Raw genomic sequence first — 13,604 nt, 5'->3', positions numbered from 1 at the left:
ATTTACAAATTTGAGCTAAAAGAGACAACAGAGGAAGGAAACAATGATTCTTCCATTATTCTGCACACACACTCTGTCAGCTCTCACTGGGTTTAAGCCCAAGATCCTCCCAGCAATGAGAATATTAATGTGTAAATACAACTCTAATTCAGTTTCCAGCACCGCAGCAAGTCGCATCAAAAGATTAAACTTTGCCCCAGGGTGAAAAAATAAAAGGTTTCCAACAAGTTTTTGTTTTGGCTTTTTAACTGGAACACAGCAAGTACATCAACACTGCATCTGAAATGATTTCAGGCACTGCAGTGCCCAAACCAAAATCCTCAATGCCCTGAACTCTCCCAAAAATAATGATTTTGGAATGAGAGGAATGAGAGATCAATTGAGCCTGAAGAATGGAGGTGCAGCCCTGTGACAGGAGAGCTGCTGGCAAAAATATCAATGCAACAACCCCCTGTCCCTGCCTCAGAAGTGCTTCCAGAAAAAAGGACTTTACCTGGAGCCTGAATTGCTGATGCTGCATCTGCAGGTAATTTCTGTAAAAATCCTGCACAAACATCTTCTGCTTTGCCCTCAGCGTTTGAGGTCTGAAAAAGGGGAAAAAGAGAATTTAATTCAATTTTTGACAGAGCAGCTGCAAAGGGCAGGACAACTCTCCCAGGGTGATGTTCCCAATAATGGGAGTGGAGAGAGAAACTTTGCAGGAGCTCATCAGCAAACAGCCCAGACTGGATTTAGCAGTAAAATAATAAAGTTTTGTATCTTCCAGAAATTAATGAAGATTAATTTGCTTACTCTTACCTAAATCTTTATTTGCAGGTACTATTTTCCAAGAAAAGAATAATAATGGGGGGAAAAAAAATCTCCCATTTTCCACAGCTCTCTTCAAATCAAATGGGAGCACAATTAAACCACATGTTGTGTAACTTATGTCCAAAAAATGTTATTTTTACCTCTGGTTCTGACCTTCCCTCAAGAGCAGGAGGAAGGAAATAATCAGGAGTGAAGAATTCTTCAGTCACATCAGGAGGTGAACTAAGGGAACAATGTAATTCCCTTGAATGCCCCTGTGAAAGACATCACCTGAGATGATCCTGCTCTCTGATAATAAAAATACACATTTCAGCCAATAAAAAACACTGAAATCCTGAAATTCTATTTAATTGTTCACCGACTTTCAACCCGCCTCCTGCTCCTTGCATTGCCTTGGTGGTTTATAAAACAAAATAATAAAAAAAGGGGGAAGGAGGAGGGGAATTGTTACTCAGATCAGCTCAGGGTGCAACATCAGGCTAAACTTTTCCACGGACAAGCAGCTGCCACTGAACTCCCTGGATTTCTGTACATACTCTAGAGAGATTCTCAGCTTGCTGAGGAAGGGCTGAGCTCTTAGGAATGGATTTTCCAGACTCTGCTGGCTCATCTGGTGCTGGGGACTGGCAGCTCCTCCCTAGGATGTCAGAATGGAACAAAATTATTAACCAAAAATTTAAAAAAAAATTAAAAAAAAAGAGATGTGAAGTGAGGGATCTGAGGCACTGCTGGAATATCAATGAGAGCAGACAGTGACACTAAATTGCCTGCCAGGAACAGGGAGAAATAATGACATCTCAATGCTCACCTCGTTAATTAATCTAAGCAGGGGAACCTTGCCCTGTTCTTTTGTCCAGAACTTTTTCAAGAGCTTTACCCACTGAGCTGCTGCAAAAAAAGCAGCTGTGTGCTGAGACTGGAAGAAACAGAAGTGTGACAGCACTCTCAAGGGTCTGAAAGCTTTGGGTTTCTCATGCTGATAACAATAATCAGCGATGATGAAGGTCTCCAAGCTCATTCCCTCCACCTATTAACACCTAATACTCATTTATCTCTATTTATGCCCATCAAGGAGTGACTGACTTGCTCTGAGGGCAAAGCTCTGCAAGATAAAATGGACCACTCTTGTAAAAATTTAAAAAAAAATTTAAAAATTCACAGAAGCTGAGATCTGATTGGAAATGGAAGGGGACAGAGAGAGAACAGAGCAGTTTGTGTCTCAGCCTCACCTGTGGGAGCCCTGAGCGCAGGCTCCAGGTCACTGTCCCCAGAGTCACTTCTGTCCTCGGAGCCCAGGGGCCAGGGCTCAGCGGGCTGCCACCCTCTCCTCTGCTGCTCCTGGCTTTGGGGGGCTCCAGCAGGGGCCTCCTGGGGGGCTTCCTTGACACTTTCTGCTTCACTCTCAGACGTGCATTCACTGGCAGTGTAGGGACAGCTGAGCCCCAGCCGACCTGAGGCCACTCTCCTGGCCATCTGCTTGACCTCAGCTACACAAAAATACCCAAAATTACCACTGCACACCCCAGAATCTGGACCTTCAAAGCATCCCCTGTGTTTCACTGAGCCTGCAGACTTGGAAATGCTTAGAAATGTCATGAAAAGAGTTAAACACTTCCTTTTATTTTAGCTTTGTTTAAGCTAAAATGATTTTATTTTAAATAAAATGAATTTATTTTAAAATTTAATAAGATAAAATTAATTTTAATAACATTTAAATTTTATTATTTTATAAGAATATTTTAAATAAATAAAATAAAATAAAATAAAATAAAATAAAATAAAATAAAATAAAATAAAATAAAATAAAATAAAATAAAATAAATATAAATTTATTTTTTAATAAAGCTTAAAACCTGCACAAATTGATGTGCACAAGTCTCTACAGGAACAGGTTTTGTTGCTTTGGTTCTCTATTATCCATGCCCGTGCTGCCATCCACTGGGCACTGCCATCCCTGCCTTTCCTGAATCCTCACACTGCCCAAAAGCAGGCTAGAAATCCCTCCAGCTCCAGAAACCAAACCACCTCAACGTGCCTGGGATCATTTTATGCCCAGAATGTGCAAGACACGGGATCCCACTCACCTGGACTGCATCCAGGAACAGCCTCACAGAGCTTCAGCAATTAAAGCACAGACCTTTCCTCATGTGCTGAGTTTAGTGCACTCCACTGCAGCAAGATTTCTGCTATTAATGCTGATTTAATACTGATTTAACTCTGACTTAACTCTGATTTAACACTAATCTAACTCTGATTTAACTCTGAGCTAACTCTGATTTAACTCTGATTTAACTCTGATTTTACATTGATTTAACGCTGATTTAACTCTGATTTAACTCTGATCTAACTTTGATTTAACTCTGACTTAACTCTGATTTTATATTGATTTAACTCTGATTTAACTCTGATTTTACATTGAGTTAACTGATTTAACTCTGATTTTACATTGAGTTAACTCTGATTTAACTGATTTTACATTGAGTTAACTCTGATTTAACTCCAATTTAACTCTGATTTAACTCTGATTTAACTCTGATCTAACACTGATTTAACTCTGATTTACTCACTCCTCCATCCTGACTGCATCGCCCTCCTCTTCTCACTGCTTTTTTTGCTGCAGAATTCCACCCTTGTCTTTGAATGGCACCTGCAAGAAACGATTATGAAAGGCACAAACTATTTTAGAGCCTGAGCATATTGTGTCAAGTATTCCCCAGCCAGGAAAAGGCTCCAAGTTGTTTTAACATTAATTAGAGCACGCGTGCCTCTCAGCCTTTCAACAACCCAGCAGAACCAGCAGACTGAGCTGCCAGGAGCTTGGAAAGCACAGAGAATTGTTTAGGTTTATTCCAGATTAAGCAGACAAGCTGTACATCCAGCTCTGCATCTCTGCCTCCAGATGCTGCAGCTCCAAAAACCACACCACGGGGGAGGTGGGGATTGTTTTGTTGAGGGGATCACAATTGACGTGGGGATTATTTTATTGTTTTATCACAGTTTCAGACCTGGACAATGATTCTCCCACCAGGGTTCACTCCTTGACCTCCACTGACCATGAAATATTTCTGTTCTAACCTTTACCAACAAGTCTTTCTGATCCAAACGGATCATGGATTCATTTTAAAACTGCAGCAGTTCTCCTGATTTGACCAAACACTGAAAGAAGTGTCTGTCCCCCTCTTTCCAACACGAACCTTGCACAAGTTTTGCCAGGTAATTCCAACACGTGCTTTCCATTCCTGCTTAAAAACACAAAGAGATGACTTAAAAAGCATTTCTGCTGGGAAGTGAAGGAGGCTGTGCCCAGAGAGGAGAACCACCTTCATTAATACCTTCCCAGATTGCTCTGCTTAGGCACTGGTACAGTTTGGACCACTGACCTCCATCCCAGAGGTGTGTGAAATCATTTTTAACAGCTCTCTTTAACACAAAGTGCCCTGTCACAGCAGCTCTGCAGCTGACAGTGACTCACAGCGGGCTCCTCTCTGCACAGATGGCTTTTGCCTTCCTGAGGAACATTTAATGCCAGCCTTGATCCTGATGTGCCTCCTCTGACAGCTCCTCTCTCCAGATGAATCTGTCAGAATTAACTCTTCCGTGAATAAGATCAAAACTCACCACTTCTCCTCTTCCCTTCTTGCTGCAGGATGTGAATCAGCTCCTCTCTGGCACTGCAAGTTGAACTTTTTCTGGCATCTCGCAGACACGTGTGGGAGGAAATGCTGAAAGGAATCCAACAAGCCGTGATTCAGCACACACTGGGCACTCTGCTAATCACTGCCTGAGCTGGCTGGGATGAGCCTCAGAACAGGACAGCACCAACTTTAATCCCTGAGCTTTACTTCAGCTGCTCTGCTCAGGACAAAGGATGACAACTCCAGCAAAAACTCTGCCCTGGATTTACAGCAGGTTTCAGGTGCAGGCAGGCAATCAAAACATGCAGCTGCCAGGGGGATGAGGGGACCTGAATGACTCAAGATTTTCCTGACAGGAGAGATGCACTTGAATTTCTCTTTTTCTCTTTGGTCCATGTATTTAATAATGAAAGTGATCCAGAAGCCCTTCCCAATAACAGCTTAGGCCTCAACACAAACAGAAATATTTCTCCACTGGCCTTTTTCCCCTGAGATTCCCATCCCCATTTCAGTGCAGGATTTGGATTCTAACCCCACCCTGAGCCCCTGGATCAGTGTTGTCCTGGGAGGACTGGAGAGAAAGAGGAAATCATACAATTGCACTGCTGAGCTGTCTTCATCCCTGTATATAAAGCACATTTTAAAGGACAGATTCATCCCTGCTCTTGTACACCACCCATCCCTGCATCTCTTTGCCTGCTAAGGATCACAGCAATGATAACCAGGCCCCTGCTCAACACTTTACCTCCTGGTTTAGGCTCACTTCATCATCCAGCCCTCTGCCCACGCTGCAGCCCGCATCACGATGGCTGGCTGCAACTTTGCTCCTCCACTTCTCATTCTGAATTGCCTCTCTTTCCTTGGCTGTCTTGGGAACAGCCTGGAGGCTGTCTCTGCCTGGTGCCTGACACGTTATTGGAGGTGGAATGTAGTCCCTGGATGGTGGAGCCACAGCCTGGTGTAAAAAAATATCAACTCCAGAAAGAGCCTTAATGGTGCTTTGGGAAGCAGCCTCAGACCCATCCCAGGGTCTTCCCTGAGAACTTTCCTTGGGAAGCAGATTCCTCCTGACCTCCTGGAGCAGCCTCTTCTGCTTTGCCATGGCCTTCAGCCTGTCCAGTTTCTCCTCTGTCCTGCTCAGGGAATCCCCAGCCTGCTGCAGCATGCTCTGCATGATCTTCAGGTTCAGGACGCATTTGCTGATGTGCTGCTCGCTCTGGGAGGGGCTGCTCAGCCTCCTGCCAGCCTCTCCTCTCACCTGGGACAGCCCAGAGGCTTCTCCCACCTCTTCCTCTTCTTCCTCCTCCTCCTCTTCCTCTTCCACCTCCTCCTCCTCTCCAGTGAAGCCCGTGCTGGACCCTGAGGATTCCCCTTCACCCTCCCACTGGCTCTGCTCGTGCTCCTGCTGCCTTTCTGCATCCTTCAGAGCCTGGCCTGACCCAGGTCCTCCTTCCAAGAAGTCTTGGGGACCTTCTGGGTAACTGGCCAGGATTTCATTCATCTCAAAGCTGCACAGGCTCCCATCCACATCACTCTCAGTGCGGGGAGAAGCTCCTGGCTGGAGCTCAGAGCAGACACTGAGACTTGTGTCCTGCTCAGGGTGCTCTGCACTGGCTGCTGCCTCCTGCAGCACCACAGCACTGCTCTCCTCGGGGAAAACAGAGTCCTTGGGGGCAGAAAAGCCACCTGAAAAACGCAATTGGAAACGTGAAATCACTTCTCCAGAAATCCAACAGCCGTGCTGCTTTTGCAGGTTGAGGGGGGAATTTTGGGAATTCAGGAATTCCACGAGCAGCATTTGACACCTCTGCTGAAAACTGCCTGAGCAAAAGAGATTTAGAGCCCTAAGTCTACTTTAAGTGGCAGCTAAAATCCAAAACCAACTGCTTCCTATCTCCAACCTACATCATAAAATCTGTGAGTGCTCCCATTTTAATGATTCCTGTCAGACTGCTGTGAGGGACACATGAGGGACATCCTGCCCCAAGAAACTCACCAGCCTTGCTCATCTCTTTCTCCTGGACTTCCACTGTTCTCTTCTGGAAGCTAAAAGCTGATGCCCAGCAGATGTTCACATCTGCAAGAACAGCAGATCTCTGGGCTTTGGGTATTCCACCAGCACGGCCACTTTCAGATTTAACCAAATCCTGTAAAACAAAACCAAAGAAGGAATAAAATACAATTGCATTTGATGGTTCTGTGTCTCTGCCTGCTCTTCTGAGGGGATTCATGAGCAGAGCACCGAGTGCTGGATCACTGCCTCTAGATTTAAGCAGAATCTGAACGGACACAGCATATCCATCAAAATCAAAATGCTGGAAATCACCTTCAGGTCATTTTTCAGGATATATTGAATATCCTGGAGCTTCATGGAGCGGTTCCTCTGTTTGGGTTCCAGCCCTGACTTGACAACATCGTAATAGAGCAGGGGGAGCCTGACATCTGCTTCCAGCTGCTCCCCTGAAAGGACGAGCTCCTTAACAGCTGAGTCTTCCACACCTTTCCAGGGAGGGCTCTCTGCAAGACACAAGGGCAGATTTTGTGTCACCAGCTGCACTTCAATGTTAGTTTTTAAAAAATTACATCATTCCTTGATGTGATAAAAAAAAGTGATAAAATAAAATGTAATCAAATAAAAAAATCACCTTATTTTCTGTCCATTCCCTATTTTACAATTAAAAACAAGCACTGGCATCTCCCCCCTGCCTTATTCCAACAGTGGATGCTTTCGAGGGAGCTGACAGAAATATCCAAAGGAGAGAGACACTGCAAACAACCCTGCTCTGGATTCTTCACTGGGATTAATTCTTAGGGTAATTGTTTATCCCATTTCACTGTCAGAATAGTCAGAGTGAAGGCAGAGCAGACATTATCTGCAATAACAGCTACAATAGCAGAGTAACATTAACTTATCTCTAAGTTATCACAGAGATCACAAACATAAAAGCTGCACAAGCTTGTTTTGAACACTGACAAGACTTAATTGAATGTTCTGCTGAAGAAAAATAAACAGCAGAAAACCACTTTATTTCTCCAATATCCCCCAATAATTTCATCCCTTGGCCACACAATTTTAAGTTTTCTGATCACATTTTACAGGAGTTCCCAATGACCTCCGTTATTGTCGTTAATATTTGGGTTTTTTGCCTGGTTTATTTTTCCAGCTGAGCCATCCCAGAGCGGCCAAAGCTGAGCACTGACCTGTCAGGGCCTCCTGCAGCACTGCACAGAAGCTGTAAACATCAGACCTGACCGTGCCAGGCTTGCCCAGGATTATTTCGGGGGAGCTCCAGCGGAACAGCTGGGCAGGGACAGGAATTCGGGTCAGGTCACTGTGCTCCCCACTGTCCTTGCTGCAAAAAGGGCAAAAAATGGAAATTAGGACATCCAGCACACTCAACTGCAAGGTTTGTATTCAGGAATTAAACACCTGAATGTGCTACAGCTTTTAGATTAAAATGTAAAAGGTTCAGGGCACGTCTGCAAAGAGAAATGTGCAGTAAATGTAAAATGTAAAATCTTTTGTCAAAGATTTTCTGGGGAAAGCAACACCTCCTTTAATGACTTTACAAAAAAAAAAAAAAAAAAAAAAACAAAAAAACAAGTCCAGGAGTCCAGGCATGCAGGAGCTCCAGGATTTACCCCCCTGGTAAATCCCAGTGGCGTGGCTGGAGTTCCCTCTGGCAGAGGGTCGCTCCTCAGGTTCCCTCTGACAGAGAAGCTTTAAGTGATGGTGAGGGAAGGGGTGGGTTCTGATGGAGGGTTTTAATCCAGAGTTTTTATCCTGGCCTCTGAATCCAGCAACAGCTCCAACAGAACTTCGACCGCGTGGTCTGCTTGCCCAGGGAAGGGGCAGGAAGGCCACCAACCACGTACAGGAGAGGGGGTCCCAAGCGACAAAGGACACCTTGGTGTCCCAATGCCCCCTCCATGGTGCACAGCATCTTTTGAACCTGCCCAGTCACTGGACACCCTTGTGGAATTCCAGGACTGACGGGCAGCGCCGGCAGGGCGCCGGCTGGGGGAAGGACGGGTGATGACACAGCTGGGGAAGGAATCTTGTTGTGATGCACTAGATTGTTATTTGGATACTGCACTGGGTGTTGTGTTATACAAATGTTTCCCCCCTTTCCTCAGATGGTGTATCCCTCGGATAAGGTGGTCTTGTCCCTTGAAGCCACTCCCTTCGCCCCTCCTCACTGTATCCCCTTGGCTGTGGCCTTCCGCCCCCGCCTCCCACTCCGCGGGTATAAATGTCCCTTGGGTTTGGAACTCTCTCTCTTCTTCACCTGGAAGCCCTACGGTGCAGATGTCCCCTTCCAGCTAATAAACAGGACATCGGAACCACGTGGAGAGAGAGCGCTTCTCGTCCTTTCCTTCGTCCATGTAGGATCCGTGCGGGGTAAATCCCAAAGCTAGCCGGGGGGATTTACAGCCCGAGACCCACGGGTTCCATCAGAATCTCTTCAGGGAGAAAGCCGGGGTGCATGAGACACCCCCCACAACACCCCGAGGACGCTGCCCACCTCTCGATCATGTACTCCAGGTTGCAGAGCTTGCCCTCCCCCGAGGACACCACCTGGATGGCCAAGGAGGACAGGGAGCGGTGGAGGAAGCCCCGGGAGTGCAGGAAGCGCAGAGCGTCCAGGACCTGCAGCAGGATGTGCACGAGGGTCTCGGTCTGCAGCACGGGGAACTCTGCACGCTGCCAAAAACAACCCCCAAGAGCACAAATTTACACGGCGGGGCGCTAAACCTGAGGCGGGAGAAAGGCGGTGTGAGTTCTCAGGGTTGGGATTTGGTGGAGAAGGCAGAAAGTGAAATTTATCGGTGGAAAAAGAGGAAGTTTGTTTTTTGTTCTCAATGCCAAGCCAAGTAACAACACCTTAAAAAGAAGAGAAAAAGATCAAATGGCAACAATGAAACACAGATTAAAATTTTTTTTTTAATGGATTCCTTTTTTAAAAATTGCTTTTTTAAAAAAAAATTTTTAACTGATTACTTTTATTTTAAATTGCTTGAAAATTGCTTTTAAAATTATTTTAAAATAATTTTTAATTGATTAAATTTTTTAAAATAATTAAATTTTAAATTTTATTATTAAAACTTGATTGAATTTTTGAAAATTTACGATTTATTATTTTTTAATTTATTACATTTAAATTTTTTAAGTAATTAAAGTTTAAAAATGTATTACATTTAAAAATATTTAATTTACATTTTTGCAAATAATTTTTTAAATTGAAAAAATTTATTACATTTAGATTTTTGAAAAATTAAATAAAATTTTAAAATTCATTTTAAAAAATGAATAAATTTAAAATTTAAAAAATCAATTAACTTTTAAAAATTGATTTTAAAAACAAGAAAAAGAACCAGAAACTCAGACATACACGGAGGATTTTGCCTTCTCGAGGATAGATGTTAGTCACTAAACTTCTGATGAATTAGTACTTAAAATCCAAGCATTGCAGTTACCCTTTCATGGAGGATGCTGTAGAGAGAGCCAAAGTGAACCCTCTCATAGACCAAACGAGTTTTCTCCAGGTCACAGGACAGACAGACAGACATCAGCTGCAGCAAGTGAGGGTGGCGGAGCTTGCTGCCCAGGGAGAGGAAAAATCAAATTTACACAAGGCAAATCTGAGATGAAATAAGGAAAATCCTGCCCTGCAGAGTGCTGTTATCAGTATGACACGGATGGTGGAACATATTTCAGTGTAAATGTAGTTTTTTAGCTGAAATACTCGATTTTAGAAGATCAGGAGTGGGAAGAAAATTGTATTTTTGATCTGGGGAAGAAGGGCAGCACCAGGCTAACACTGCTGGGAGGTAAATCCCATTCCTCCCAGGGTAAAAATCCCATTCTTCCCAGGTAAATCCCATTCCTCCCAGGGTAAAAATCCCATTCTTCCTTAGGTAAATCCCATTCTCCCAAGGTAAATTCCATTCCTCACAGGTAAATCCCATTCTCCAAAGGTAAATCCCATTCTTCCCAAGGTAAATCCCATTCCCTCAAGGTAAATCCCATTCCCCCCAGGTAAATCCCATTCTTCCCAAGGTAAACCCCATTCCTCCCAGGGTAAATCCCAATCCTCCCAGGGTAAATCCCATTCCCCAAGGTAAATCCCATTCTTTCCAAGGTAAACCCCATTCCCCAGGGTAAACCCCATTCCCCAGGGTAAATCCCATTCTTATCAAGGTAAATCCCATTCCCCAAGGTAAATCCCATTCTTTCCAAGGTAAACCCCATTCCCCAGGGTAAATCCCATTTCTCCCAGGTAAATCCCATTCCCCTGAGGTAAACCCCATTCCCCAGGGTAAATCCCATTCTTATCAAGGTAAACCCCATTCCCCCAGGGCAAACCCCATTCCCCCAAGGTAAATCCCATTCTTCCCAAGGTAAACCCCATTCCCTCAGCGTAAATCCCATTCCCCTGAGGTAAACCCCATTCCCCCAGGGTAAACCCCATTCCCCAGGGTAAATCCCATTCCCCCAAGGTAAATCCCATTCTTCCCAAGGTAAATCCCATTCCCCTCAAGGTAAATCCCATTCCTCCCAGGTAAATCCCATTCCCCTGAGGTAAACCCCATTCCCCAGGGTAAATCCCATTCCCCAGGGTAAATCCCATTCTTCCCAAGGTAAACCCCCTTCCCTCAGGGTAAATCCCATTCCTCCCAGGTAAATCCCATTCCCCTGAGGTAAACCCCATTCCCCCAGGGTAAACCCCATTCCCCAGGGTAAATCCCATTCTTCCCAAGGTAAATCCCATTCCCCTCAAGGTAAATCCCATTCCCCCCAGGGTTAATCCCATTCCTCCCAGGTAAACCCCATTCCCCAGAGTAAATCCCATTTCTCCCAGGTAAATCCCATTCCCCTGAGGCAAACCCCATTCCCCAGGGTAAATCCCATTCTTCCCAAGGTAAACCCCCTTCCCTCAGGGTAAATCCCATTCCTCCCAGGTAAATCCCATTCCCCTGAGGTAAACCCCATTCCCCCAGGGCAAACCCCGTTCTCCAGGGTAAATCCCATTCCCCCAGGGCAAACCCCATTCCTCCCAGCCCCAAGAGCCCCGGGCAGCTCCTGTTCCACCTGCTGTGCTGCTGCTCTGCCAGGAGCAGGTCGGCCAGGCGCAGTTTCCAGCTGTTCTGCTGGGGCTGGAAGCTCAGCTCCTTCACTGTCACCCTGCTGCCTCCCCACATCAGGCTGCAAACATCAAGAACAATTTGGAACAGATGTTTCCAGCAGTGTTTCCCTCCTTTTTCTTTTTTTTTTCCAGTTACGTGGTTATTTACCAAGAATTTTGTCATTCTTACCAAGAAAATTCTTACTAATAATTTTTTTTGTGGTGCTCTGGTGCTGCCTCCCACTGTCAGGAATTTAAATTTTACTCTTTTAAATTGGCAATAAAGTTGTCTTTTTAAAGGCTGATGGAGCAGGAAAGGCTCACTGCCCAAAATCCCACCCCTTCCACAAGGAATCCCCTTCACCAAAGGCCAGCAGTGGCACAAATCAGAGTTTTGGGGAGATTAAATCACCAATTTGTCAATTCTCTGGCTGCCTCTGAGACACAACACACGGTAATTAGAAAATACCTTATTATGGTAATTATTATTAATAATTATTATACAATTATATTATTATTAACTATTATACAATATATTATTATATTAATTATTGTACAAGATTTTAAATAAATGCTCAGCCTGCCCTTGCAACTCTCATTTCACCACAGGCTGCACACCTGGACAAAGGTTTACAAGGATTAAATGCTGAACAACACAATCTGTGCAACCCTAAACCTAATTCCCACCACAAAAAAAAAGATCAATACTGAAACACTGCCATCAGTAATCAGCAATAATTGGGTTAATATTGCTTTTGGGCTGTTCTTGGCCTCTCAGCCATCAGTCTGACTCAGATATTAATCAATAAACAGCAGCAAACAAGGTGCAAGCAGGAAATAAATCCAGAACAAACGTGGGGAATTACCCAAACAACAATTTGCTGTGTGATTGTAACAGACACAAAGAAGGGCTAAAAATCTCTTGAATTCCACTTACTTGGTCATGATCATGTAGGGCCCCACGTGGTAGGAAAACGCTGGCTCATCATCAGCCTGGAGCAAGTCTTTGTCCCCAATAATGGGCAGGGAGGCCAGGTAGCCCAGGTGGCCACTGCCTGCCAGGTGGAACTGAAAGAGGAAAAGGCAGCAGTTCCCAAAATCCAGAGGGAACTGAAACAGGAAAATGCAGCAGTTCCCAAAATCCAGAGGGAACTGAAGCAGGAAGAGCAGCAGTTCCCAAAAACCAGAGGGAACTGAAGCAGGAGAAGGCAGCAGTTCCCAAAATCCAGATGGAACTGAAGCAGATAAATGCAGCAGTTCCCAAAATTCAGAGGGAACTGAAGCAGGAAAATGCAGCAGTTCCCAAAATCCAGAGGGAACTGAAACAGGAAAATGCAGCAGTTCCCAAAATCCAGAGGGAACTGAAGCAGGAAGAGCAGCAGTTCCCAAAACCCAGATGGAACTGAAGCAGGAGAAGGCAGCAGTTCCCAAAATCCAGAGGGAACTGAAGCAGGAGAAGGCAGCAGTTCCCAAAATCCAGAGGGAACTGAAGCAGGAAAAGGCAGCAGTTCCCAAAATCCAGAGGAAACTGAAGCAGGAGAAGGCAGCAGTTCCCAAAATGCAGCGAGCTCATCAACACCCTGAGTGCAATCAGCTCAAACATCACCAGGAAATCTGAAAAATCAGGGCCAAAATCGAAATTTCCACTGAAGCTGGAATAGGGAAAGCAGATCCAGCCCTTGGGATGTTTAACAGGAATTTCTGCTGTTCCAAACCCAACCAGGCACCACAGGCCTGAATGTCTGTGCTCTTCGTGGGGTTTTTCCCCATCTTTTCAGCAGAAATAAGAATGCATTGAAAGTTAAAAATAAGAATGCACTAGAAGTTAAAAAGTTGAAAATAAGAACTCAGTAAAAGTTAAAAATAAGAATGCATTAATAGTTAAAAGGCTGAAAATAAGAATGCACTAAAAGTCAAAAAGTTGAAAATAAGAATTCAGTAAAGGTTAAAAAATTTAAAATAAGAATGCACTAAAAGTTAAAAATAGGAATGCAGTAAAAGTTAAAAATAAGAATGCACTAAAAGTCAAAAA

At 44.4% G+C, this 13,604-nt stretch overlaps 1 protein-coding gene across 2 annotated transcripts in view; it reads right to left on the bottom strand.

The window, feature by feature from the left end:
• Window positions 1-13,604, bottom strand: part of TEX14 (testis expressed 14, intercellular bridge forming factor) — a 39,865-nt gene that overhangs the window by 13,346 nt on the left and 12,915 nt on the right. For both annotated transcript variants that reach the window (XM_038158120.1, XM_038158121.1), the window contains 14 exons: window positions 12,510-12,640; window positions 11,539-11,652; window positions 9,924-10,047; window positions 8,972-9,150; window positions 7,647-7,798; window positions 6,772-6,962; window positions 6,442-6,592; window positions 5,191-6,131; window positions 4,429-4,532; window positions 3,378-3,457; window positions 2,040-2,297; window positions 1,347-1,447; window positions 951-1,064; window positions 494-584 (listed from right to left, as the gene is read on the bottom strand). In XM_038158120.1, coding sequence (XP_038014048.1) covers window positions 494-584; window positions 951-1,064; window positions 1,347-1,447; window positions 2,040-2,297; window positions 3,378-3,457; window positions 4,429-4,532; window positions 5,191-6,131; window positions 6,442-6,592; window positions 6,772-6,962; window positions 7,647-7,798; window positions 8,972-9,150; window positions 9,924-10,047; window positions 11,539-11,652; window positions 12,510-12,640 — 2,731 coding nt within the window. The remainder of the gene's footprint in view (window positions 1-493; window positions 585-950; window positions 1,065-1,346; window positions 1,448-2,039; window positions 2,298-3,377; window positions 3,458-4,428; window positions 4,533-5,190; window positions 6,132-6,441; window positions 6,593-6,771; window positions 6,963-7,646; window positions 7,799-8,971; window positions 9,151-9,923; window positions 10,048-11,538; window positions 11,653-12,509; window positions 12,641-13,604) is intronic.

This window comes from Motacilla alba, chromosome 19, assembly GCF_015832195.1.
Source record: "Motacilla alba alba isolate MOTALB_02 chromosome 19, Motacilla_alba_V1.0_pri, whole genome shotgun sequence".
Classification (NCBI taxonomy): domain Eukaryota; kingdom Metazoa; phylum Chordata; class Aves; order Passeriformes; family Motacillidae; genus Motacilla; species Motacilla alba.
This window is presented reverse-complemented; position numbering and strand designations above follow the sequence as displayed.